The sequence below is a fragment of the Phyllostomus discolor genome, chromosome 14 (genome assembly GCF_004126475.2).
Source record: "Phyllostomus discolor isolate MPI-MPIP mPhyDis1 chromosome 14, mPhyDis1.pri.v3, whole genome shotgun sequence".
Taxonomy (NCBI): Eukaryota; Metazoa; Chordata; class Mammalia; order Chiroptera; family Phyllostomidae; genus Phyllostomus; species Phyllostomus discolor.
This window is the reverse complement of record NC_040916.2, coordinates 16,856,135-16,883,623: the sequence shown is the minus strand read 5'-3', so window position 1 is coordinate 16,883,623 and position 27,489 is coordinate 16,856,135. Positions and strand designations below refer to the sequence as shown.

The window sequence follows — 27,489 nt, the reverse complement described above, 5'->3', positions numbered from 1 at the left end:
GGCATTGGAGGACATTGGCTCGCATTCCAGCCAATGGACGGGCTGATCGTGGACCAGAGCCCTTCTGAAATCTCCCAGGGCTTTCGCAAGTACAAGTGAACTAACAGACCTGAAAGTGCTTGTAAATTTAAAATTTCACAGATGTGTTAGATGACCATGAGTTGTTCTTACCGTGTTACTTTCATCATCTATGGAATCTGCTATAATTCTGAGCCTTGGATTCATCATCTTCCTAGGTCCCAGCTGGAATGTGATACAGTGTCAGCCCTGCTTGGCCCCGTGGAGCCCGCAGACTAGTCAGGAGATGAGCCAAGGGCACAAACAGTGATGACAGGGAGGGAGGTGGGGAGAGGTGTCATCAAAGACTCCGGTGCCAGACTTTCTGCCCTGGGCTCCCAGTGGAAAAACAGAAAAGGGGCCCCGGATAAACAGAATGCAGAAGTCCCCAGCACGGCTCCTCCCCCACTGAGACGCGTTTGCCTCAAGAGCTGTCCCCATGGTGCGCGTTCTTTGTTTACTTCCTTTAGCAAGAGGCTTCTCAAAAAGCCCAGGCCAGATTGGCTGGGCTCTGGGCTCGTGAGCCCAGCGAAGATGCCAGGTGGGAGGGTGGGAAGAGAGGGGGCCTGCGCGACAGAGGAGAGCAGGGAGGCCAGCTGGTGAGACCCGGAGCCAGGAAACTTCCAAGTACACAGGGAGGTTAGCCTGGGTTTGCTGGCCTGTCCCGCCGGAAGTCAAGGTCACTCGGGGGCCAGCGAGAGGGGGCACACTGCATACTTCGTAAACGAGTTCCACAGAGATTTTAGCAGAGCCAACGAAGAGCACTCGCAGTGTCCAGGGGTTACCTGGCTGATGGTGCGTCCCCACAGAGTCACCTGGCTGGCTTCGGCTCGGTGCAGGCACCTGGCTGGCTTCGGCTCGGTGCAGGAAGGGCGCATGCGTTCACCAAGGCCTTTGGGACCCAGGGTGGAGCTACTGGTGTGATCACCAAGTCAGCCTGGGTATTTTTAATTAAAAAAAATCAATTGAACATATATTATGCGCCAGGCCTAGCCTCATCCGGGAAGATACAACGTTAAGAAAACACAGCATCTTTACCAAAAGCTCACGTAATGGAGAGAGTCACATGTACAGCTCAGCACAGTAAAGGTCTGGCTGCTCCATGAGCTGTAGGGGAATAGCGGAAAGGGAGGCCAGAAGACTCAGGACTGGGGGGCGGGAGGGGGAGAAGAGGTGACATTTCAACCTGGCCTTGAAGAAAGCTGCTACCAGACTCAGGCCGAGAGGCAGCGGGAACTGAGCCTCGAACCACCTCACTGCCCCTTCAGGAACAGTGAGCGCGTGCGGGGTCAGAACTCACCCAAGGGGCGGCCGGTGCGAGGGGCGGATGGGAATGCAGGAAGGTGAGGTTTGAAAAAGGTCCAGGTCAGACCGAGAAAGACTTTGAAGGCCGTGTCAGGTGTGTGTGTTCCATTTAGCAGCAAGTGCAGGAGGCTGTGGGGGATGTTAGAACAGATGGAATTTAGAGGACCAGAGGGTCATGGTTCCTCTCAGTGGCAGTGGCCTTGGATACTTGTCTCCTCAAAGGGCCACTTAAGTCCCCCTTAGATTCAGTTTTCTGAGCAGAAAAATACTCCAGATGCTAAAGGAAATTGTGTTCTGTGGTCGCAGCCTGCTTGAAGTCTCCTTTTTCAAGGCCTTGCTTGAAAGCTCCCTGGATCCCCCCCCAGAGCGTAGTTGAAAAATTGAGGCACGCACCTATGAAAGGGTCGGGTAAGCCACCACCAACACGCCCCTCCCCCACCCCAACCCCCACCCCCAGCAGGTGTGCGGGTGGGAGGAGCTCCGACCCTCGGAGCAGACACCGCTGGGCTCCACGCCTGGCGTTGCTGCTTGAACTTGGACAAGTTGTCTGACTTTCCACTTAAGGATAACGATACCTGCTCTGCCGCCTTCTCAGAAGGGTTGTAATGATTGAGGAAAATATGCGGAGGTGCTTAAAAATTACAAAGTGTCCCACAAATACCACTCACCGTGGTTATTATCATTTTGGGTTGGGAAGTGATCGTGCCCGACCCTTGTTTTAGGAAGATAAGTCGGTGGCTGGGACACGGAGGGCAGGAAGGGAAGAGGGGCGGGCAGTGGTGAGAGAGCAGGCCGGTGCTCCCGGGAGGGGGAGGGTCTGGGCAGGAGAGGGTGGGGTCCTGGACCAAGACAGTGAGGGTGAAGTGGGGGGCGGCTGTAGTGTCCCCCTGGAGACACAGCCAACGGAAAAGCGCCCTCATCAGGTGGGAGGGATGAAAAGAAGACGAAGGGTCAAAGGTAAGACCTTTGGTACCTGGGGACGCCGTGAACGAAGCCAGCCCCTGTCACCTTCAGACTGCTGAAGTCCGTAAATGGCCATGAGGAACAGAGGGAACCCCAGGGCTTGAATTGTCACCTGGCCACGCACTGGCCCTGGCACCCTTCCTTTCGGCCCTCTCCCTTCCCATCCCCCACAACACTCTCAGCAGAACCCCGAACTTGAAGCCACACTCAGGAGAGTTTCTCCTTCCATCGGGCCTGACACCCAGGCCCGCAGCCCGGCGGTGAGCATTAGAAGGTGTCTGTGCCGACGAATCCATCTCTGTCTCGGCAGGAGGGACCGGAAGAGGTCCCTGCCCATGCCCTGCATGGGGGCTGGGCCGTGTCCCTCAGCCCCTGGCTCGTTTCTTCCTCCCCGGCCACGAGGGAGTGGCTGGCAGGGCCCACCGTGGGTGCTGGCCTCCCTCATCTTCCGGGGGCACCTCTTTGTTCACAGGGGGTCCCCCTTGTCAGCATCCAGGGCAGTGGGCGAGCACCTGAGCCATGGTCGGGAGGTGCTCCTCTCGCAAGGGGGGATTCTCGCCTGGGAGGGGGCAGTGATGGGAAGGGCATTGGGAGAGGCTGTTTCCAGGGGGAGGGGGGCTGTTAGCGAATGAGCATTTCTTGTTGCCTGTTTGCTCACCCATTGAATCTGGTCGTGTTTCTCTCTCCCAGGCAGTCGGCATGGCTCTCCTCTCTCGTTTTCCATGGGAACTTCGTCTTTCCGTTGTCTGAGCCACAGAGTGGCTCTGCTCCCCTGTGCCTGGCCATGGGCTCTGTCTTGCCCCTGGCCCTCACCTTGGCCTTCCCTCTGCCTCACTGTCTCCCCTCCGCCCCACCTTACCTTCCCGCTGTCTTCCCCCTGCAGTCCAGGGGCCCATCCGCATGTTCCTCTTCTTGTTTCTCCCCTCCCAGCCGTCTTCACACAGCGTCTCAGCCCTGCGAGGCACCCGTGTCACTGGTCTTCAGTGGCAGCCGCTCCTGAGCACCACAGGGTACGGGGCCCCAGAGGAAGCACAGCATTCTGGTTCAAGTTCAGATCCCAGCAAGTTACTTTTCTTCTGGAGGCCTTATTTGCTCGTCTGTTGAACAAGAATTTTAATAGTACTTACTTCGTCGGGCAGTTGTGAGGATGACAGGAGTTAATGGGAATGAAGAACTTTGTACAGGGCTGATATGTAATAAGTGGTCAACGTACATTAATCGCTGTTGTAATTAAAAGCATCAAGAGTAGCCGTGCCCCTCGGAGGGTTAAGGGCCTCCGTTGTAGGTGGGGCCATGGAACTTTTACAGCGTTTTGAGACTGAGTTTGTCGTGTGACTAAGAAAACACTTTTCCAATTAGAGCAAGCGGAGGGTGTTAGTGCTGATGGGAAGGAAACTGCTCTGGGAAGGTTCTTGTGGAAGGCTGAACGAGGTGCGTTTCTGAGCAGCCTTTTAAGCAGGTCGAGGCTGCAGCCTGGGACCAAGGAGCGGGGAACAGGGGTGCCCAGAGGCGCCTGCTCAAACTCCGCCTCCTCCTGGCTTCACCCTTCCTCCTAGTCCTGGCACTGCCCGACCCTGGCGAACCGTGTCCTCCTTGTCCACAGGGAATTTGCCAAAGAGAGGGAGAGAGTGGAGAACCGGAGAGCTTTCATGAAGCTGCGGCGCCAGCAGCAGATTGAGCGGGAGCTGAACGGGTACCGCGCCTGGATAGACAAAGCAGGTGAGACTCGGGGGGGCAGTGGTGGGGGGGCGGGGGGGGACGGCTGCACAGGTGGCAGGGACCTCCTTGCCGCTCACTCCCAATACCTCCGTGCATAGCAGCAGCCCAGACCAGAGCAGACAGAAGCTCTAGATGCCTCGTTCGCTTTGGGGTTCCCTGCGGGCCCCACTTTCCTTTATCCGGCACCCGCCTGTCCCTGTTCTTCTACTAAACACCTTCACGAGACAGGCATTTTAGCAAGGTGAACTGAGTAAAAGGTGACATAACCCGACCCTGGAGCTGCGTTTGGGCTGGTGGCATTTGGTGCTACTAATACTGGTACTAGTAACAACAGTCCGTTCATCCCACAGATGGTTATCGCGGGCTTCTGTTGTGCTGCGCCCGGCTCCGGGCACGGGCACAGCTGTGAGCCAGGGCTCTATCTACCCCTGTGGGCGCATTACCCTCTGGTTGGGGGAGGCAGCAGTGAGCAAAACAGTCATGAGTCACTTGTAGAAGGTGATAACATCCAATGAAAACAGATCCCGGTAAGACTGTGGGGCGCAGGGGAAGTTGCAGCTTTAAACAGAGGGGTCAGGGTAGACCCATTTGGGGGACTCATGAAGGAAATGAGGGGGTGAGACACAGGAAGATGTGGGGGAGGAACAGCCCAATGCCAAGGCCGTCATGTGGGAGTGGCCAGCTGTGCTGCAGGGTCAGGAGTGGGTGGAGCAGGGGAGGGGACAGGAGGCAGATGAGGTAATCCCGGGGTGGGGGGGGGGGGGGCAGGGCAGTGGATCGGGTGTGGCCAGCACCGTAAGGGCGAGTGAGGCAGGAACCACTGGAGGGTTTTGAACAGAGCGGGGCATGCTCTGATTTAAAGTCCAGAAGGGGTGCTTGGCGGCTGCATTGAGAACAGACAACAGGAGGGCGAGGCCGGAAGCAGGGGGACCAGCTGTGAGGCTGGCACAGGAAGCCGGGGAGTGGAGGATGGTGAGGGCTGGTTTTGCCTCTTCCCTGCGCTGTCATCAGTTCCTCATGCGCTGTGGCTCCGCCTCGGGAGCGATTCTCACCCAGCCCTGGGTGTAGTAGGTACAAGCTCATCACGATTTCATTAACCCCCAGAGCCACCAGGTTCAAGTTGCACCGTGGCTCGGCTGTGTATGAGGGATGGCGACCCGCCATCCCTGTCAGTGAAAAGGCTGCGTTTGCTTGTCTCACTGTTTTAAAGGTTGGCTCGCACTGGTCTTATTTATCTTCATTTTCTTCCTGAGCAAGGTGCACCTTTTTAAAATGAAAGTCACACACGACCGTCAGCGCTTTTTCTCTAGGCTGGGTGGGAAGGATGGCACTAATGTGAGGTCCCCCAGGAAAAGTTTGGAATGTGATTCGAGGCCCAGTTGCCTGAGCGCCCCCTGCTGGGAGAGCGGTGGGGGACAACACGCAGAGCCTCTGCCAGCTCTGGGGTCAGCTTTTGACCGTCTGTCCAGGTGAGGGAGAGTGTGATGGAAAATGCCACTTCAATGCCACGTAACAGTCACCCCCCTTCCCCACCTTTGGGACTCGCCACCTTTCTCTGCCTCCTCTGGAAGCCGAGCCGTGTGTGTTGACTGCGCTGTTCTCTCGCCCTTTTTCCCCTGAGGCTCCCGTGTGGGGGTGACGGGGCATATCCCTTCTCCCTTCCCGAATGGTAACTCAGCCTTACTGAGCAGGCCTGCCACCAGGCCAGGCAGGCAGCGGGAAGTCCCAGCTGTCACTGGCGTCCTGGGCAGAGGAGCCACCGGATGGACCACCCTAGCGAGTGGGCCGGCGGCAGAGCTGGGGAGAGCCCTCCACCCCGACCTGGGGGCCAGGCTGCCGGGGTGCTGCCCCCTGGGCTCTGCTTTCCACAGCCACGCAGGGCGGCAAGGCGGCACTTCCTCCCAGTTGGCAAAGCCGGCTCCCTCCGCCTTCTAAGAAAAAAGACGCACTGCAACGTCAGCTCGTGCTTCCTGGCCCTTCCCTTTGCGAATGGAGCGCGAGTGAATCACAGACATATGGGTTACATTTCCCTGGAAAGACACTCTCAAGTTCGAAAGCGAACTTGGCAAAAGGCATTGGGGGAGGGGGTGGTTGTGGCATATCCAGAGCCCTCGAGGGCTTCCGAGACGCACTCAGTTGCTCCACGCAACTCCGTCTGCTTCAGGGGTCCTCAGACCTGCACCCCCCACCGCCCGCCAGAGCCCGGGCACCACACACAGCCCACAGGACTCTGGCTGAGGTTGTTCGGTTGCTATGCGGTATTTTAACAGGCACCTATTTTAAACGGTGCCCTCAGAATGTGCCGTCCAATGACTTTAAAACCCTCTTCGTCTGCATCAGAGAGCATCCCTCCAATAACGCTTAGCCTACTAACTGAGAGTTTCGCCGGAGGCTGTACTTAAAAAAGGAAAAGCTAAACATGAGCACTTGGAATAATGACATCCTTCCTGTACCCTCTGGGCCTGAAACTGTCCCCCTCCCTGGGAAATACATTCATTATGCACTCTCCATTTTATATGCAGGTGGATTGTGCTAATGAGTTGACCCTCTTCTGCTTGCCCTTGAACTTGTCACAAGTGCTTAAGTTAAACCGTCCTTTAATCGGGCTGGCTGCAGCGTTTCCTCTGATAGCTGGCATCCTCTGCAATGATTGCTTAGGTCTCTAAACTGGTGTATTATGGGATGAGTGAGGGCGGGAACCCAAACTCAATCCCACATCTCTCCAAACACGGGACGCCGAATCCCACCAGACATGGACCATTTTGTTGGCAAGTTGGGAGGGATGCTAGGGAGGCTTATGCCAAAAAGTCTCAGAAAATGGAATCCTTTCAATGACGATGCCCCTGTGGAGTACAGGGCTGCCCTCGGGGAGGCCAAGGGATGGTGTGGTCCTTTGCCAAACACCAGCAACTGAGTATGTCGTTCAAAACCAACCAGTCCTGCCATTCTGTGACACCTACTGGGGCCCAGCCATTTGACTGAATTCTCACACCAAGTGTCCCTCACACTTAGTGTGCACCCCACGGGTTAAAGACAGTCCCACGAGCCTGTCCCCACTTCAGAGGCCAGCCACAAGCAGGGTCCCCCGGTCACCTGTGTTTCTGCACCACTGACCACAAGCTTAGGGGGCACCAGGTTTGATCATTCACTAGAGCAACTTCCAGAGCACAGGGAAAACCCTACTCACTAACACCAGCTTATGCTAAAGGCTGCGACTCGGGAACAGCAAAATGAAGAAAGATACAGATTAGGGCGTGGGGCAGAGTTGGGGGGGTGGGTGGACGCAGCGCTGCCATGCCCTCTCTGGACGCGCCTCCCTCTCAGTCTCTGGGCGTGGTCACCAACCCAGAAGTCCCCTGGGCCCCATTGTTTCAGTTTTATGAAGGTCCCATCACTCTGGCATGATTGACCAAACATTGGCCATTGGTGATTGATTAATCTCCAGCCCCTCTCCATCTCCAGGAGATGGAAGGGGGAGGGGGCTGAAAGTTTCTAGAAAGCCCGCTAATCCTAAAGTTGGTGTTTCTGGTTACCAGCCCCCATTCTTCCGCTGCAGCCCCCACAGTGAGTCATCTCATTAGCATACAAAGACAATACATTCCAAGGATTTTAAGAGTTTTGTGTGCTGGGAATAGATCATGGACAAAAACCAGTGTCACAGGGTCATCTCCAAGATGGCCCCAGCTTCGTCAACTGAGGCTCTGCTCAAGGAGGCAGGATGCGGGGTGGGGGGCGCCAGCCTACAGGTGCAGGCTAGGGCCCACACCCGGCTCTCTGCTCCTGAATGAGCGGGTAGGTGTTATGGTTGCAACCGTGAGAAAGTAAGGAAGCTCCCATCCGTAGGAGTGGTTTAAGGGGTTAGCAGAGACAAGGACCTGGGTGGGTAGAAGGAAACCCAGAAATGGAAATTTTTCATTTCTATCGATTTAGGGGCTTTTAGTTAAAAAGATCAGCTCACCTCTCACAGGAATCCCCCTGAGCAAGTGGGTCAGACACAGCCGAATGGTGCCCACCTCCCCCCAAGGGCCCTCACTGGAGGGCTTCCTTCTGTTCGGACAGTCTCTGGAGCTCCCCCCCCGCCCCCCCGGGGCCCAATGGCTCTCTGCTGCCGGAGCCTGCGACCCACTAGGAGCCCTTTGCTCCATCTCCGCTGCCCGGAGCCAAAGCCCTTTCCGAGGGATTTTCACTTTGCAGAATAGTTCGCCGCTTACAGATCATTTACTAAACCATTTGTCTCCATGTAGAGGAAGTCATGCTTGCCGAAGAAAATAAAAACTCTGGAACGTCAGCCTTGGAAGGTAAGACTCCGGCCAGCGCCGGGCCCCACTCGCCTCGCCCCCTGAGCGCGGCAGTCTCTCTCTCGATCCAAAGAGGAGACATACGTACAAGAGGGGCGCCCTGGGACTGGAAACCAAAGTCTCTGTCATAGCACCCCTCGTGCTTTACAGAGGAGGGAGTCGAGTCTCAGATTTAAATGCTTTTCGAAGTGACGAAAACCCGAGTGACTTGGGTCATGTCATTGATAATGTGTGATGAGATTTCCACCATCTAACAAATGGCTCACAGACGGTCTTCTTTGAAAATCCGTGGGGATCCCTGGAGACCACTTTCATTATTTGTTTACTGGGAGGCGGCACAGATAGATAGCTGTGTAGCGTGAGTCCCTCTACTGCGTGCGGACGGGCCCTGGGGCAGGTGCCGGAGTCCCGGTGTGTCAGAGGCACCGCCGAGCGCAGCAGTAGTCATGCCGCTGTGGGCACTCGCCACTTCTGTGGCCCTGGCTCAGGCATTTAGGGGCAGGCAGTCGCCTGTGTCACAGAGGCCTCCGGCCCGCGGCCCTCATTTTGACTGGAGCGAGGTGGCTGTGCGTGTTCTCACCCACCCACCCCTGTCCTGGCGCAGTGCTTCGGAGGGCCACCATCAAGCGCAGCCGGACGGAGGCCATGACCCGAGACTCCAGCGATGAGCACTGTGTCGATATCTCCTCTGTGGGTGAGTGGGGCCAGCTGGGTCTTTCACTTCCCGGACCCTCCCAGGGACGGGAAGGGCCTGCCTTCGGAGGAGCACGACTAGGAGGAGGAGAATCCAAAGAATCCAGAACTGAGGGATGTACCTACCGTATTTTGCTGGGTATAATGTGCACTTTTTTGCTCAAATTTTTGAGAGAAAAATAAGGATGTGCATTATACACGGGTAGTATTAAGTCCATATCTATATAAATGTTTTTAATTCTTTTATTTATGCGTCTGTGTTAACTCTAGAAAGCAATAACAATATCCGTATGCAAAATAATACGCTAGAATATGATAATAGGTTTTGTATCTAAATATAAGTAAATAATAGGACTAAAAAAATTAAAATGACAGATTTTTTTTGCCTGAAAGTTTGAGCCAAAAAACGTGGATGTGAATTATACCCAGCAAAATACGGTATTTAGAAAGAAATGTAATCCACATGACGCTGACTTAGAGAAAAATGGAGCAGGGGATACTGTTTACACAAACGTGGCCACGCTTCGGGCTGAGAGTCCCGCCCAGATCCTTCAAGTGGTATCTTGTGTCCATTTGCCTGTTCCCTCCTCTGTGGGATCCCACTCTGGGGTGTGTTGAAAAGATTCGGAGGGTCCGTGGCTCCCGGTAACCCCCCTTGGAGAAGCTGCAGTCATTAGCTTAACTCCAGGGGTGTCTCTCCTTCCAGCACCGCCTTTCCTGAGACATCTGTACAAATTCCTACCGACAGCCCTTTAGCCTGACTGCTGTTCAGTCCCGGGCTCCCTTAGAGATTCTGGCTGATGGCAGATGTTTCCTGCCCTGGAAGAGGGAAGGGTCTCCGTCCCTGAAAGCAGAAGAGATGCACGCAGCTCCCTGCCGCGTCAGGCTGCCTGCGCCAGAAAGATCACAAAGGCGGCAGAATCGCTCTGGTGCCTGAAGCACATTTAAAAGCCAGGGCCGGAGAGAAGCCCAGTCTGTTAACAAACCTAAACACAATCCTATTAGGATTCAAGACACCCGGTGTGTGGCTGGTGATCTGCCCCGGGAATCATTGCTAGGCCTGAGCATGCCCGGAGGAAGAGCAGGGCTCTCTGCTGCAGAAGCTGCTGAACACGGCCATTCTTGGGGCCTGCAGCGTGACGGGCAGCTCACTGTGGCCCCGACACCACCCACCTTGCCCTTTGGAAGCCCCCTCGCCACGAAGCCCCGCCCCTCATCGCAGCCTCGTCATTTCTCCTTACTCCTCCCCGCAGGCACCCCCCTCGCCCGAGCCAGCATCAAAAGCACAAAGGTGGACGGTGCCTCCTACTTCCGGCACAAGGAAAGGCTTCTGCGCATCTCCATCCGCCACATGGTGAAGTCCCAGGTGTTTTACTGGATCGTGCTGAGCCTTGTGGCTCTCAACACCGCCTGCGTGGCCATCGTCCATCACAACCAGCCCCAGTGGCTCACGCACCTCCTCTGTGAGTGACATGTGACTGCTGGCGCACGGGGCGGCTGGACTGGGGTGGGAATGTCAGGGCGGGCACCGTGCTGGGCCTGGCGGGGGGTTCTGGCCACCCAGAGTCCCCCCTCTTCATGTGGTGAGGGAGGCCAGAGATGTCCCCGAGGAGACGGCGTTGTCACAGAACCATTCCAGTGCGTCATTCATTGCTGAGTCAGATGGACAGACCTTTGCTGATGAGTCAACAAGGCAGAGTTACAACTGGAGCCTTCCACTTAGTATTTTGAGGAGGCTCAGTGGCATAGAGAGTTTGGGTCACCAAAGTCCCAGGGCAAAAGTTCTTAGGGCGACAGGTGCCTCTGTAGACCAAAAAGGGAACTTCAAGGGCACCTCTGGGTGAGGCTGCCGCTGGGCGTGCGTGACGCTCCGGAGGCTGTCACAGCTGGCCGTGTGGAGGGCCAGTCTGGCTCTCTCTCACCAAAGCCATTTAAAGGGCAGTGACAGACCCACCTGTTGAAGACGAGCAAAGCTGACCCATGGAGTGCCTGGGGCTCCTTCTGGGCCAGCGAGTTCCGACGTTGTCAGGTTTCCCTGGCGCCGACCTGCCGTGCCCTCCGACCGTCCTCACATGTGAGGTCCTCCTGGTGTTGAGGGCTCCTCCACCGGTGGGGGTGTGGGGCGTGGGGCTGGGGAGCACAGGAGCCCGCGGCATCCGGGGAACAAACGCTCCTGCTTTTGCTGCTTTCAGACTATGCAGAATTTTTGTTCCTGGGACTCTTCCTCTTGGAGATGTCCCTGAAGATGTATGGCATGGGGCCTCGCCTCTATTTTCACTCTTCCTTCAACTGCTTTGATTTCGGGGTAAGTGCTCAGCAGCCCGCCCGTCCTCTGCCTGCCTCTGTCGCCATGCCACGCAGTGAGATAAGCAGCCTGCGCCCTGGCCCAGTGTGGCGCGCTGGAATTGGAAATTATGCAAGGGGAATAGATAAGATTAGCTAACAGGAGGTCAGGAATGAGTGCGTCCTGGCCGTGCTAGGGTTTGTTGGGGTTTTTTTTTAAGCCCTTTTATTTTTAATGTTTTCACTGAAGTATGACACGCACAGCAGAGAGGGCACACTTCAGTGCGTAGCTCGGTGAATTTGACAAAGCTCCCCACAGCCAGAGTTTTGAACCACTTACTGTCCTGGGGGGTGCCTGGGGGAGGAGGACAAAAGACTTGATTCTAGAACGTAATTCAAGGAAGAAAAAGAGCCGCTTATGTATTTGGGATCTTTAGTCCAGTTACAGCGGGGAAAATTACCTGGATGCAGCCTCTTCCAGACACGCATGGGAGCGCACACCCGCACCTCCTAGCTTAGGCAGTCCCGTGTCCGCTTCCTCAATGATGCCGCTGTGCACCTGTGCACGTCACGGGCGGTTTTCAAGCGCTTTCACGTACATTGCTGTCCTCTGGCTTTCAGGAGCCTGCCCACTAGTTCGTGTGTGAGGGGTTAGCCTGCCTGCTCACAGAGGTTACGTGTCCCGAGTTCACACAGCTCAGTAGCCGCAGTCCTGGGCCGCACAGCTTCGGGTTCCTGAACCACTTCTCCTCCTGCCAAACCTACTTCTTTCGCTGCCAAAGTTACGGTTACGTGCCAAGGATGTTGAGCCCTTGCCAATCTGCATTTTAACTTGGAGCATATGTTTCTGAGTACGGGCGATTTTCAGGCAGAGCAGCCTGTGAAAGCCCATTTTAACCTTAGTTTTCTTTATACACAGATTTTCAGAATGGCTGTGAGGGTGAATTTCGGTCATTTCCCCAAGTGCACTGTGTGAACTCTAGTAGACAATCAGTAGGTATATAATTGAAACCAAAAAAATTCCGTTCTGAATCTGACATTGCTACTTCCTACAGCAGCGAGGTTCTGTGCCACCCAACAGGACTGTCACACTGGGCTGTGTGGGGCCCGAGTGACCCAGAGATGCTCACTGTACAGGTGGCCAAACTGCTTTTGTTGGAACTAAATTCCAGAGCAGTGAGAGAACGGGGCCCCTCCCGGAGGTGTTTATGTGGAATGCAGCCTGTGCTAATTCCCATGGGTTCCCTTGCCTTGAGGACTGCCCCTTGTCTGTTCAGGGTGCTGTAACGTGAGAACAGTCACGGCTGTCAAATCTGTGCAGAACTGGTGACCTGTAGTTTTCACCAAGGACAGAACAGCAGTCAGTGGACCCACCCACAGCACGAACAATTAAAGTCAGCGGGGGAGCGGAGAGCAGTGGGGAGAGAGGCCAACACTCTCGCTGGGGCAGCCTTCACAGCTACACGGTCCTGTTGGGGTGGGCTTGGTGGGGAGGGGTGAGTTTCCCTTCCACCGCTGCCCAGGGAGAACTGTGGACTGCGGAACACCAGAAGGTTCGTTTCTGCCCCTCCTCCCCCCTCCTCTGACTGTGGCTGGGTTCGGCCCTTTAGGTCACAGTGGGCAGCATCTTTGAAGTGGTCTGGGCCATCTTCAGGCCTGGCACATCTTTCGGGATCAGCGTCTTGCGAGCTCTGCGGCTTCTAAGGATATTTAAGATAACTAAGTAAGTGATCCGATTCCGGACTCTTCCCAGGCACCTCTGAGAGTGGGGGCTTCCCTCTGCATCACTGGGTTTTCTTCCGTCCTGTCACCCCCTGACCACGTGTCCCCCTTCCCTGCTGCACCCCCCCCCCCCACCGCATCCTTCAGCTCCTCCGCCTCCTCCAAAGACCACACCAGAAGGGACATCCATGATGCCAAGTCCCTCGCCACATTCCCAAGGGGCACCACCTTCCCACAAGGACGCAAATGCACTCGTTCATAGACCACTAGGCAGAGGTCCAGCTGGACATGGGAGTAACTTGGTAGTCACTGCTCACCACTGTCATGCCATCTGGGTTTTGTAGGTACTGGGCGTCCCTGCGGAATTTGGTGGTCTCCCTGATGAGTTCCATGAAGTCTATCATCAGTTTGCTCTTCCTCCTCTTCCTCTTCATCGTTGTCTTTGCTCTCCTAGGAATGCAGCTGTTTGGGGGCAGGTAAGCGCCAACCAGCTCTCCATCCAGAGGAGCCTCAGAGCTTCAGCCTGTGAGCTCCAGGGTCACTAACTCAGTCCCCACGTCACCGTCTTGTTTGCCCTTGTCCATGGCCCAAGTCACCCACTGTGTGTGTTGTGGAACAGGCATCTCTGCTTTTCACCTTTCACTGTGTACAGGGTTCTCCTTCCGGGGACCCTTCCTCTGGAGCTGTCTCTGAGATGCAGAGCGCAGGGCCCTGTCACTCCGGGCCAGCCCAAACCCCATCACATGCCCCACACCCTTCAGAGAGCACAGTGCATCTGCCGTAGTCTCAGATGCCATCTTTACAAATCACATGGCATGGGGGGACTGTACGTGGAGAAAGCGGGGAAGAGGTGATGAAAATGGCATAATCTCGGGAAGGGAAAACTTGGTGTGTGACAATTTTCACTCCATTCTTCCCCCTGAAATTCCTGCTCAGGTTCAACTTTAATGACGGGACCCCTTCAGCGAACTTCGACACTTTCCCTGCGGCCATCATGACCGTGTTCCAGGTATGAGGCCGACCGGCAGTTAAAAATGCCCTGGGGTTGGGGGGGTGGTCCCTGGGCGCACACTGTGCGCCGCTGACGTGCTAGGAGAACCCTGCGTTTCCCCTCCAGGCTCCTGCCGGGCTCACCGGATACGCGTGCTCGCTGAGGGCTCACCCCCACAACAGTCCCTCGGGTTTCTGTAGCTCCATTCTTCCCAATAATGAGCTCATTGACCTTCTCCCTGCACTGTGACTTCGTAAGAGACATTAAGTCGACATTCAGTGACACACTGCGTTTGTGGTTTTCTGAAACCAGAAGCATCTTCTAACACATGGAATCATTTAACGAAGTATTTTTTCCACCTGCCCCCAGCCCAGAGACTTTATAAATAATGGGGGAACTCAAAATCAGTGATGTCTTAGGCCAAAGGAAAACACTACTTAGCCAGAACCGGAGGCTGAGCCAGAACCCAGGTCTCCAGATCTGGCGCGCACAAAGCTCTTGCCACAAGGTTGCTGTCTCGGGAACTGGACCTGGGCAGCCTGGTGACAGGTGCAGAGTGGCCAGGACACCTGACCTGAGTGACTCCCACAGGCCTGGCACAGTGCAGGTGGGAGGGACTCTGTCGTTTGGGGAACAGAATCTTCCCTTTTAATGCTCCTCTTCCTTTTTCAGTGCGTAAGGTTCCCTTCCAGACCTGCGGAAAGTTTAGGGTCACTCACGGGGGTGACTTTTCTGTTCCCTTCCCTGACAGAATGGCCAAGCGAGGGGGTAGATGGGGAAGACCGAGGCCCAGGCCTCTCCCCTTCACACGGCCCCGTCTGCCCCGCCAGCCCAGGCTCCTGACCTGCCTGTTTGCTTTGCGTAGATCCTGACGGGCGAGGACTGGAACGAGGTGATGTACAACGGGATCCGCTCCCAGGGCGGCGTCAGCTCGGGCATGTGGTCAGCCATCTACTTCATCGTGCTCACCTTGTTTGGAAACTGTATCCTTTTCAAGATGCGCCTCTGGTGCTTCCTGCCTGCCCAGACCAGCATTTGAAGGGGGGGGAGGAGGTGGAGGAGGTGGTGGTGGAGGAGGTGGAGGAGGTGGTGGTGGAGGTGGAGGAGGAGGAGAAGGTGGTGGGGGTGGAAGAGAGGGTGGTAGAGGAGGTGGTGGAGGTGGAGGAGGTGGTGGAGGAGGTGGTGGTGGTGGAGGAGGTGGTGGAGGTGGAGGAGAAGGTGGAGGTAGGAGAGGAGGTGGGGGAGGAAGAGGGTGGTGGTGGAAGTGCTGGTAGGGGTAGGGGGTAGTAGTGTTAGAACAGGAGTGGGACGGGGTCCGGGTGGAGGGGGATGGACATTGCTCCGTGCACTGAGAGAAACAAGATGCTGATCTGAAGGAATGTGTACGCTGGTTGGGTAAAGGGGATAAATAGGAAGAAGACAGAGTAGCATGCAAGTCTACAGCACACGCTAATGATACCACATGAGGCTGTGATTGAATGGTTGGAGATTCTGTGAGCTGGGAAAGAAGAGAGGACAGAGGTTGCTGTGGTCTGGGCAGTGGGCAGATCGTGACACTCATAGTGAGTTCATCCCGTGTTAACGCAGGACCGAGTCTGCACACGGCGAGGTCTCTGACACACTGGCACCGTGGCTGCTGCCAGCGGGCATCTCTAACGTTGATTGTGCTGGTGCTATTCATGGGTCTCGGCATGTCCTAGGTGCTTTACTGTTTCATCCAATTCCTACTTCATAAGACTTAGAAGGAATAATTTGATCAAGATCAAATAATTACTCAACTAGAAAGGGATAATAGAAGCCAAGTCCATTCACTTCCCCAAACCATGTCTGGCCAGAGGGTCAAGATCAAGGAAGACCGGGTCTTAATCCCAGCAACTGTGCTCACCAGCTGTGTGGCCTTCGGGAAGTCACTTGTCTCTCTGAGCTTCTAGTTGTCACACATGAAAGGAGAAGAATGTCTGTCTCTGTTAGTTAGTCTGTCTCACTGACTCTGTGAGTGGGAGACGACATAACTTACCTGAACGCACCTTCTAAACTATAGACTTCTGCACGATTATTAGATGTTTTGGCGGAGGTAGGACTTGCACTGGGGTTGGCAGAATGAAGACGGAGAGCTGTGTGATACAGCCGTGGTTCCGCATCTTCTGTAACCTCACGGGGACAAGATGCTCCGTCAGGTTCTCTGCCCTGGAAACAGGGAGGGGCCGGAGCAGACTGTAGGCTGGAGAGAACCCCGTGAGAAGAAAGCTGCGCAGTGAGTCACAGAAACGGGAGGCCAGTTGGTCACAGTGGCTCCTGATTTCCCTTTTACTCTGAATGCAGTCAGATCTGGAGTTTCATGCTGGATCCAGCTCTTTGTTCTAGAACCCATGGGCCTCAGAGACAGGTGGAGGATGATGGGCCTTCAGAGGTTAGAGCGTAGAATGGAAACGGGTCCCACCAGGGGCTCGGGAGCTCTGTGACAGCTGAGTAGATGAAATATGGAGGCTGTCCAGGACGAGAAGAATGAGAGGAATGAGTTTCAGTCCCGTTATTGAGAGCTGGTCCGTGACGGGGTTGTGGGTTCTCGTTTCTCCTCACCTTTGAGAAGAGACTGGCTGGACTGGTCCGGCTGGGCTTCGGTCCCAGCTTCCCAGGAAGGAGAGATGCACGCCTCCATTGAGTTCCCTGCCTGTCTCATTGCTCACTGATTCTGTATTTGATGTTGTCCTGAGTAGGCAGCACAGCTGTTTAAAGGCTGTCTCATTCATCCGTGTATTTCTTTGTCCCGTTCAGAGAGATGATACGTGGAAGGAGAGAAAATAGACTCTCCTTCCAACAGAATTGCATGGTATCTCTGTCCCTCCTCCCACAGCTCCTGCTTAAGGGACCCTTTGGGGTAGCTTCTAGTGTCTCCAGTGAGAAGGGCATGGCATCCCCTCTCAGCCTTACTTTGGAGCCTTCTGCTTTTCTTACTTGCCTGTCCTTAACTCGTCACCCCAGACACACTGCTGAACGTGTTCTTGGCCATCGCTGTGGACAATCTGGCCAACGCCCAGGAGCTGACCAAGGTAAGCTTCGCTCTCTGGGGAACAGCTGATGGTTCTTAGTGCCATTGGGTGCCCTCCGGCCTTTGGAGCTCTCTCCAGAAGTCCGAGTTGTCTGGCCCCTTCTGGGAGGTTCTGGACAGTTGGAGAGCCACACGCCCGTGCAGGGAGCCTGGTGCACTTTCACTGAATTGGGTGCACCTGAGACCAGGCTGGGCCCCGTGGGATACAGTATATAACAGCTCAGTCACTGCGAACCCTCGAGGGGCCCCTTTGAAGGATTATAACACAAACAATAAAACACGGAAGCCCTCGGAGCACCTAGCTGCATGGGGAAGAGGGCAGGTGGGAGGCACAGCCTCAGGGCTTCCTTTCCAGACGGAACATCCGACAGGTGTCCTCAGCTCTGGCCTGTGACCTTTACAGCCGTGGCCAGCTCCACCGAGGGCTGGGGTGTGGCCTTGGCTTCCCCTCGGCTAACCTCACCTCCTGCTGCCTCCTTTCACCTCTTCCCTCGCGCTCCTCACCCCTTCTGGTCCCCAGCACTCCTGGGGAGAGCCAAGGCAGCCCCCGCTCATGGGGGTCCCAGGCACACCCCACCTCTTCTCTGTGTCTAGGATGAGCAGGAGGAAGAGGAGGCCTTCAACCAGAAGCACGCACTGCAGAAGGCCAAGGAGGTCAGCCCGATGTCCGCGCCCAACATGCCCTCTATCGAGTGAGTCGGCAGCCCCTCCCTTGCCCCCCGCACGCCCGTGCTGGCCGGTGGCTCGGCAGCTCGAGCGCCGTGTGCTGTCTGCAGGCACCTGCTCCGTGCCAGGAAGCGTCCTGTGACTGCAGCAGTGAGCGAGACAGGGTCTCTGTTCTCGTGGAGGTTCTGTTTCAGTGTGCGAGAGCGACAGTAAACATGCAGATGATGTTCAGTAGCGATGAACCGCTCCCAAACATGGGAAACGGCAGTGAGGCAGGGGAGGGAGAGAGCCGGGTGGAGTACCTTCGGGCAGTCGGAGCAGGGTCCTCAGAAGAGGCGACATTTAAGCAGAGACCGAAGTGTGTGTAAAGCCTCATGTGGCGTTTGAGGGAAGAGCATCCCCAGCATGTGGCCGGTGTGGGGGGGACGAGGAGGAAGAGAAGGAGACGAGGTCGGGGCCGTGGGCAGCAGCTAGCTCGGGGAGGTCTCGAAGGTCCAAGGGGAGGATTGTAGTTTTTATTCTAACTGCAGCCCTGGGAGAGTTTAACACGCAAGAATGGGTATGACAAGATTTATGCTTTTAAAGGTCACTCTGCTTGGTGGAGAATGGATTTTTGAGGCCGAGGTTGAGGCAGGGACACACGGAAAGGTGGCTCTAAAGGTAGATGGATGATGATGGCCCAGCAGGGGGCGGTGCCAGTGGAGGAGGTGAGAAGTGACCCCCTTCCGTCCCTGTTCTGGGGGGTGACCCAGTAGGGTGAGCTAACAGTGGATCAGACATGATGGGGCGCGGAAGGAGAGCAGAAGACAGGGCACATTTCTCCCAGGCGCTGAGGTGTGCGGTTTCAGCAACAGGCCAGGTGGCGGTGGTGTGCGTGATGCCCTGGAGGAGAGCAGGGGAAGGCTGGGGCTCGTTCTGAGCACATTTGAGAAACGTACGAGATACCCAAGTGGAGGTGTTGCCTAGGCCGTTGATTCCACGAGTCTACAGCTCAGAGGAGAAGCCGGGGCTGGGAATAAAGATGTCGGGGGAGCCATTTGCAGTTGGATGGCGTTCAAGCTGCCGGTGAGGGTGACCTGACCCAGGGAGGATCAAAGTAGAGAAGGGACGAGCCGAGGACAGAGGCCCAGAGCCCTCCGGTGCCTCGAGGTCTGGCCCAGGAGAAACCCGCAAAGGAGACTGGCGGGGAGCTACCGGGAGGTGGGAGACGGAACCGGGAAGCACGGCGTCCGGGAGAGCTGGACAAGGGCGCTGCACCGGAGGGAGGGAGTGGACGGCAGCCGTGAATGCTGGGTGAGAGATCCCATGGGGTGGGGCAGCGAGGGGACAGTCAGGGTTGGCAGTATGAACGCTGCAAGTGACCTTCGCCAGGTAGTTTGCGTGGCCCCGGGAACAGGAGCCAGCTGAGTGGATTAGGGCGCGAGTGGGCGGTGGTGGGGTGGTCGGTGCACAGGCCCCTCTAAGGACCCAGCCTGGACCTGTGCTTGCCGGTAGAGCTGCGGGCAGTGGGCCCGGGCCTTGCGTGGGGCTGACCCCCCTGCGTGATGCCGGAGGGGGCTGTCGGGAAGGAGGCCGAGATGTGACTCCAGGACCACGAGGTCCTCTCGTGGCTCCGGAGCCTGCATGAGGACAATGTGAGCGGACCCGGGTGTCTGTGGAGAGGGTCTGAGATCCCCGGGAAGTGGCACCGGGCCCTGTCGTCGTCTCCTTGGAGCTAGTGAGGGAGGAGCCCTTGTGGGCCCAGTGCTGGCGTGAGACGCTCCTGAACCAGGACCCTCACCCTGGAGGGGCGTCCAGAGTTGTGTGCAGAGCGCCCCCTCCTTCTATGCACGGCCCCTGCCCTCACCTTTCAAAGCTGTGAAGGTCTGGCTTCTGGCCCCCTCCTCTGTGAGTGGGGAAAAAAACTGGCCCCTCAAAAAATTTGTTAAAAAAATGATGGAGAAAGGCAAAACAACTCTTCCCTCTCTAGAATATTCTCTGGCCCTGAGTAGTTTCTACCCCACCTTCCCTGAACTCATGAACTTGGGTTAAAAATACACCCACAGGTATCCACACATGCCGCTGGGGAGGCCTGGCTGCCACTTGGCAGTGGGCGGCTCTGTTGCTGGGAGAGACGAGGACGCCTGGGGGAAGAGTGGGTTTGGAGCTGTGAGCTGGGAAGGTGCTTGGCCCAGAGCAGAAGCTCGCTGTTTGTGGCGGGAAAGAATGAATGAAAGGCTGGTGGGCAGAGGGCGGTAGGTGTTCCGCAGCATGTGTATCTGGGCACAGCGAGGTGGAGGAAGGCGCCGTAACCATCCGGATGTGCCAAGATCCAGGCTCCGGCTGCAGTACGAGTGCAGGAGCTGCATCAGGTGTGTGTGTGCCGCTTGGGAGTATAAGCTCGATACAGGGGTGTCAGACTCATTTTCACTGGGGGCCACATCAGCCTCGCGGTTGCCTTCAAAGGACTGAATATCATTTTAGGACTGTATAAATGCAACTACGCCTTAACTAGGGGCAAGGAGCTTGGTGCTGCCACCGGGGAGAAACAAGGTGCTGGGCCGGATAAAACAAGGTGCAGGGCTGGATTCAGCCCACGGGTCTTGTGGCTGTCCCTGGAGAAATGGGAAGAGCATGTGACAAACCAGAGGACCAGCGTGCTGGTCGTAGTCCTGTCTCCCGTGTGTTCGGTGACCTTGGCGAGAGAACCCCTGTGGGTCTCCGAACCCGTCTCCCCTTTTTTGAAAGGGGAAGGAGACTGACCAACTGGCCTTCCCTGGTCTGCCGGGTGGCTGTGGGCTGGCTGTGAGGTCACACGCACGCGAGGTTGGAGGTATGTGGACGCGTCTCTGTGTGATTGGAGGATGAAGGCGTGCTAATGATTCTGATGGGAGGCACACTGGGATCTTTTCACGTGTGAGGAGAGAAGTGGAGTTTGAAACGTGTCTGTGGGAATTATGGTTGGGTCTCTCTTTTGCCTGGTGCGTGTGCTTGTGTGTGTGCACATGAGTGTGTACAGGTGTGCCTATGGGAGAGAGAATTCACGTGCTTATACTCTCACACATGCCTCTGCCTGCAGTATCTGAATACGTGAGAATTTGCAGTTAGGTGGTAGAACTCGCCTTTTGTGGTGGGTATGCACACGGCCCATCCAGAGCGTGGGCCTCTGTTTCTATGTGCTGCCCATGCCTCTTGGCCCTGCCGTCCCACGTGGGCCTGGCTGCACTGCAGCTGTCGAAGCGGAGGCTGCATGCAGTTGGGGAGCTCAAGGTATCTGCACAGTGATCGCTCCTCTGCCAGGCACGAGGGAGGCACAGACCCGCTGCCCCTGCTCCCCCGGCCCCACCGAGGAGCAGGCTCTTCTTCAGACACGGGCCGTGGCCGTCGAGCAGTGCCAGTGTGTCTAGCATGTTCTCCGTGGGTGGGTGTCACTTTTTATCGGGAAAGGAGCAGCGTTTGCCAACCTCCAGGTCGAGGCAGGGTCCGTCGGGCCAGACCGGACCTGCGTGCCCAGGAACTGGGGCAGGCTCCCTCCGCAGGGGCCCCAGGTGTGTCTGCCCACCTGAGCATGGAGCGGAGCTGGCAGTCTCGTTTTTCCAGGAGTCCCGTCTGCCTTTGCAGACGATGCCCACACCCTGCCACTCAGGCCTTGCTTTGCCTGTTTGAAAGGGCACGGGAGGGGTGTGTGTGTAACAGATTTTTCCCTGTGTGAGGTCAGAAAGGTCAGAAAGGTTCATACCGGGCTTTACCCAGCAGAACAGACCGAAACTTCAGGGCCTCTGGCCAGGGCTGCTGTGCCACACAAACGCAGGGGTCACCGCTCCCATCCTGGATTTATGTGGATGGCGGCCTTGGCGTGGTGGTCCTGCTTTGGGCCATGGGCTACTTGTGTGGCCTCGATGGCATACACGGCAGAGCATGGGTTCACTGCGTGTTCTGTGAGACCAGAATGACCCGTGGGAACCCACTCCCACGTGACTGTGACGTGCTGCCCTAGAGGTGATGGGAGGAGGCACAGCTCCACGCAACCCGACAGCATTTCCAAGGTGGTTCTCCGAAGGGCCCTGAGGTGGAAGTGTGAGCGCCAAGGGGTGCGATGGTGGAGCATCCGGACCGGTCTACGCAGTGAATTGGGAAGTGGACCCTTTCCGTCTCTGCGTGTGTGCTTCAAAACCTAGCCCTGCGTGTTCCCGCACGCACAGCGAGGAATCGAGTCACTCCCTGGGGGAGTCGAAGGTCGGGAGCCCACGGCGGGCAGCGGGCACAAGGAGAACGTGTGGGCACAAGGAGAATGCTCGGGCGCACTGGGGACTCCGCGCCTCTCCCTGGAAATCGGCAGGTGGCTGTGGGGCTCGTGGTCGGTCCTAGAGGTTGGGGTGAACTGAACCTGTCCGTTTTTCTTTCCCAGAAGAGACAGAAGGAGAAGACACCACATGTCGATGTGGGAGCCACGCAGCAGCCACCTGTATGTGTGGACCGGGTTGCGTGTTTGTGAGTGGTTACGTGTGGGTGCGGGGACGCTGTGTCTTTGTTGTTGCTGCGGACAAAGTGGTGCTGGGTGTGCACATCGGTGGTGTGTGCAGGTGTGTTCTGTGCCCGTGGTTTGTGGATATGCCCCGCTGTTCCTTTCGACACGTGCTTGTGTCAGTGTGTCTAAGTATGTGGCCCTGCGCGCTGTTTGCTCATCCGTGTGGCCCGAGTGGGCATGCGTTGGCATGGGTGTAGCTGTGACACAGGCAGTCCCATACAACCATGCGTGGGCCTCGGTGCGGGTGTGTGTGGGCACACTGAGTGTCCCCTTCCCCATTCGTAGCTGTGCACGCGCAGGCACGTGCGAGTGAAGGAGTGGGTGGCTGCCCTCCCGCCGTGGGAGCCCACTCCGCGTGCTCGCCTGTGTGTCACGTCCGTGTGCCTCTGCTGCCCCGTGGCCGCCCCCTCGGCCCCCAGCCGAGACGCTCAGTGGTGGTTTGAGGACGAGCTGCTGGTGGTCTCCCCACACAGTCCTCCGGGGGGTTGCCCGCTGCTGCGAAGAGACCCACAGCACTCCTAGTTCTGAAGGGTGATGCCAGCACGTTTCGTAACGTGGGTCGTCACCCTGTGACGGTATCTGACCCTCGTCCTTCTCTGCCCCCGTAGCCCCAGCCTGTGATTGCAGAGGGAAGGGAGAGGGAGAGCTGGTGATACAAAGGTCTCTGACCTTGAACTAGGGGCCAGCGGTGGGCTCAGAGTGGGGCAGGCTGATGCCCTGAGGCAAGTGAGAGCAGGGGCGTGGAAGCCTGGTGGCCTTTGTGCTCGGGCGCCCCCAGCCCTGGGGACTAGGGACTCGGAACTGGGTTGACCGCACCCCCACTCACTCCCCCAGCTACTGCAGAGCAGGGACGCAAACGGGAAGCCCCACAAACTGGGAGGCACTGGACCCACCACCCCTCGTGGGTGGCCGCCTCTGCTCCTGGTGCCCCTCTGTGCTTTCCGTCTGCAGGTCCTGGGCTCCCCCGTTTGCCCCTCTAGCCATGTGTCCCGCGCTTCTCCCACGGCTGCTGAGGGCTGCCCTCCTCGGCCCTCGGCCGTCAGAGCTGACCTCGGCCTTCCCCCTTTCCCCTCTGCCCTGTGCCAGGAGGGAGCGGAGGCGCCGCCACCACATGTCGGTATGGGAGCAGCGCACCAGCCAGCTGCGGAGGCACATGCAGATGTCCAGCCAGGAGGCCCTCAACAAGGAAGAGGCCCCGCCCATGAACCCCCTCAACCCCCTCAACCCGCTGAGCCCCCTCAACCCACTCAATGCCCACCCCAGCCTCTACCGGAGAGCGCGGCCCATCGAGGGCCTGGCCCTGGGCCTGGGCCTGGAGAAGTGCGAGGAGGAGCGCGTCAGCCGTGGGGGGTCCCTCAAGGGCGACAGAGGGGACCTCCCCAGTGCCCTGGACAACCAGAGGAGCCCCTTGTCCCTGGGCAAACGGGAGCCGCCCTGGCTGGCCAGGCCCTGTCATGGGAACTGTGACCCGGCCCAGCAGGAGGCCGGCGGAGGGGAGGCCGTGGTGACCTTCGAGGACCGGGCCAGGCACAGGCAGAGCCAGAGGCGCAGCCGGCACCGCCGCGTCCGGACGGAAGGCAAGGAGCCCTCCTCCGCCTCCCAGAGCCGGTCTGCCAGCCAGGAACGGGGTCTGGACGACGGCGTGCCCACCGAGGGGGACAAGGACCGCGAGCCCCGGGGCGGCCACGGAGGCAAGGAGCCCACGATCAAGGAGGAGGAGAGGGGCCCGGACCTGAGGAGGTAAAGGAGTCCCGGGAACGCCCCCGGGGGCACAGAGCAGGGCCGCCGGGGGCGGGGCTCCTCGGGTGAGGCCTCTCTGCGCCTCACTCTGTAAGATGCAGGGGTGCCGGGCACGCTTCGTGAGGTGTGTGCAGACAGGACGGGCAGTGGGGTCTGTGCCGCTGAAAACCAGGGTCTGTTTTAGGGCGTCTCCTGTCAGAGTGGGTCATGGACGGATGGGCAGACGAACAGGAATAAGGCAGCGGGCTCTGCCCATGGGTCTTAGCTCCTCTCTGCCCATCTGGTGGGTGGCGGCAGACACCCCTCGCCCCCAGCAGGGCTGCTTGGGCTCCGCTCCCCTCACCCCGTGTTGAAACGGCTTCTCCTCTGTGTCGACAGGACCAACAGCCTGATGGTGGCCAGAGGCGTCGGGCTGGCGGGGGCCCTCGATGAGGCTGACACCCCCCTGGTCCTGCCCCACGCAGAGCTGGCGGTGGGCAAGGCGCCGCCGGAGCGGGAGCCAGGGGGCGGCAGCGAGCAGGCCCTGCTGGGGGACGTGCAGCTGGACGTGGGCCGGGTCATCAGCCAGAGCGAGCCCGACCTCTCCTGCGCCACGGCCAACACGGACAAGGCTGCCACCGAGAGCACCAGCGTCACGGTGGCCATCCCCGACGTGGACCCCTTGGTGGACGCGACCGTGGTGCACAGTGAGGACACAGTCTCTGTCCCCCGCCACCCTTTCCCGTGCCACCCGGTCCGGGGGTGGGGGGGGTCGAGGCTCCCAGTCGCCCCAGGAAAGCTGGGAGACCCCACCAGCGGCGTGAAATCGTTCTTCAACAAGTGAAAAATAGCAGGAGTTTTATCCTAATGTGCAGGAAAAATAAGTTAGAATTTCCTCAGTCTTACGTTTTGCCCATAAAGTGTCCTCAAGGCCTTGGCCCCTGTGACCACCATAGAGTCCTCAGAAGGGTCATGCGAGACTTTGTCCCCAGATGCGTATTCAGCGACTTGACTGACTGTGTGGATATCGGATGGCCTTTTCTACACTTCCAAGGCGCTCTGCCACCTGGACAAATCAGGGGACCTCCGATGGGGCGGAGATGGCAGGAGGGCTCGGTGGCCCTGGCCCTGCTCAGTGGTGGCCTCTGGAAGCCCTCTGTCCCCCCCTCAGACCTCAGTCTGTCATCTGTAAAGTGAGGACACTGATGACCTCTGTCCTAACCTTTTATGAATCTATTACTCTTGTCCACTGTCTTTCTCCTCCAAGATTTAGTCACTTTCTCTCTAGTTCCCTCAGGCAAAGATGTTCATCTAGGAGACCCCATTCCTTCCCTAACCCCCTATTCCTGCCCTAACCCCACCCCCTATTCCTGCCCTAACCCCACCCCCAGCCCTGCTCTGACCCCGCCCCCATTCCTGAGCTAATCCCACCTGCTGCCCGTGGTCATGGTCACTGAATTGCGACCACAGCATTCCACCCTCACTCTTTCTCCTCCTCGACTCCTGCCCTATTTTCTGCTCTTCATGGGACGGTCTTCTCTCCCTGTGTGTCCTCCCCGCCCCATTCCATCTCTGTCCCTTCCCTTTCTCCGCACTCGGTGCCAGAACCACTCGGATACATGGCCTCTCCCCGTGCAGGGCCCCCGGGGTTGGGCCGGTCAGGTCTCAGGATCCCTGGCGCCCCACCTCTTCTGGAGTCTGATTCATTCCATACTCTGGCGCATGAGTGTTCTGGACCCTCTGTGGCGAGAAACAACATGAAGAAAGTTTGACCCTCTCCCCGTTCCCACTCTGAGGCCAGCCCATGGCCTTGGTCATAGGCGAGAGCATGTGATCAGAGGGCCTTTGGATGCTTGCTTTACGGAAGGTCCCGGAAGGGGCAGAACCTCGGAGCTTTGCCATTTACACAGGTTCCAGAGCGGAGTCACTCACTGAATGGGTCGGTGGGAGAGGCTGGCTGCCCCCCGTACCCCACCTTTTAGCCTCGACCCCTGCCACTGAACCCCATTGTCACTTGTCCGTAGACACAGAGTGCGTCCCCAGGGCTGCACTGGGTCGAGGCCCCTCACCCCCCCCATAGTCCTGGGATGCAGTCTTGGACCCACATTCTCATGAATATCGCATCCTCGTCTCATGACACCCATCACGCCTGGGAAAAGCACAGGCGGCCGCAAACAGAGGAATGGTTTCTAGAAATCTTCCACTGCCCTGTGACTTCACCGAGGAGATTTGGGACGTCAGGCTGGACACCCAGGTTGGCCGTGGGACCTTGAGCCAGGTGCTTGGCCCCCTGGACATCAGGTTTCCCATCTGCGTGATGGGCGCAGTAACACATGCCGCTCCGGGGTACTGACGTGAAAATTCATCGAGCAAGTGAATACAGAGAATTCAGACTTCAGATGTACCTAACCTTTGTAAGCTTTACAGCAGAAACCAGCCTCGTGTCGCCCAGGCACAGGCGACAAGGGTGACGTCTGTAGCAGAGGCTGTCCCACATAAAACGGGGGCGAGCGCAGGGCTAGGAGGACGCAAGGGCCAAGCTCAGCGTGACTGACAACAAACACCCTGACGTCTGTAGGGCCCACAGCTCGGCTGTTCCTGGAGCCCCAGCCCGGCCCCTCCATGCCCCCTCCCCCCAGCCCCGGGGACACCAAAGGGCTCCGTCCTCCCACTCGGTAAGCTTTCTGAAGGTGTCAACGTGTTCCTCTTGCAGTTAGCAACAAGACTGATGGTGAGGCCAGCCCCTTGAAGGAGGCAGAGATCAAGGAGGAGGAGGAGGAGGAGGTGGGGAAGAAGAAGAAGGAGAAGCGGGAGGGCAAGGCCATGGTCCCCCACAGCTCCATGTTCATCTTCAGCACCACCAACCCGTGAGTCCCCTCCCAGCACACCCTGGCTGCGGCCCCGCGGTGAACGGGCAGGGTTTGGGCCGGGGCGGGGGGACGGGGGGATGGGGGGACGGAGGGAGGGATGAGGGCCGGTCCTCTCCCTGGTCCTTCCCCGTGGAACGTGGGTGCACACGTGCCACACACAGGGCACTCGCTGGTTGTGGTGGGTCACGGAACTGAACGCCCTCCGCACTCCGTGTCCACAGTCTAGAGAATTACTTAAGACGGGAGGGTGGGAAATGTCATGAGGAATGGACGCGTCATCTGTCCTTTGGTCAGTAGGTGGTGTGGGGGGAGGGGAGAAAAGGAAATCTACTCAGGATGAGCTACCAAAGCTTCCAGAGCGGAGAATATGGAGCCTAGAACGATGAGGTCATCCATTGGCCTCTGAGGGTCTTGGTCCCAGCCCTGGCTGGTGTGGCTCAGTGGGTCTGGCGTCCCGCCAAGCACAAGGTCAACGGTTCGATTCCAGGTCAGGGCATGTTCCTGGGTTGCGGGCCACGGTCCCAGTTGGGGACATGCGGTCGTTTTTTTTAGCACATCGATGTCTCTCTCCCTCTCTGCCTTCCTCCTTCCTCCTTTCCCCTCTCTCTAAAAAAGAAAGAAATCTTTTTTTTCTTAAGAGTATTGGT

The 27,489-nt window shown here is 57.6% G+C and overlaps 1 protein-coding gene across 2 annotated transcripts in view; it reads left to right on the top strand.

Moving 5' to 3' along the window:
• Positions 1–27,489, top strand: part of CACNA1E (calcium voltage-gated channel subunit alpha1 E) — a 410,647-nt gene that overhangs the window by 320,719 nt on the left and 62,439 nt on the right. For both annotated transcript variants that reach the window (XM_036015954.1, XM_036015953.1), the window contains 14 exons: positions 3,929–4,044; positions 8,289–8,342; positions 8,947–9,036; positions 10,289–10,498; positions 11,228–11,340; positions 12,929–13,041; positions 13,385–13,516; positions 13,977–14,049; positions 14,897–15,014; positions 17,014–17,081; positions 17,675–17,772; positions 23,340–23,993; positions 24,372–24,679; positions 26,686–26,839. In XM_036015954.1, coding sequence (XP_035871847.1) covers positions 3,929–4,044; positions 8,289–8,342; positions 8,947–9,036; positions 10,289–10,498; positions 11,228–11,340; positions 12,929–13,041; positions 13,385–13,516; positions 13,977–14,049; positions 14,897–15,014; positions 17,014–17,081; positions 17,675–17,772; positions 23,340–23,993; positions 24,372–24,679; positions 26,686–26,839 — 2,301 coding nt within the window. The remainder of the gene's footprint in view (positions 1–3,928; positions 4,045–8,288; positions 8,343–8,946; positions 9,037–10,288; positions 10,499–11,227; positions 11,341–12,928; positions 13,042–13,384; positions 13,517–13,976; positions 14,050–14,896; positions 15,015–17,013; positions 17,082–17,674; positions 17,773–23,339; positions 23,994–24,371; positions 24,680–26,685; positions 26,840–27,489) is intronic.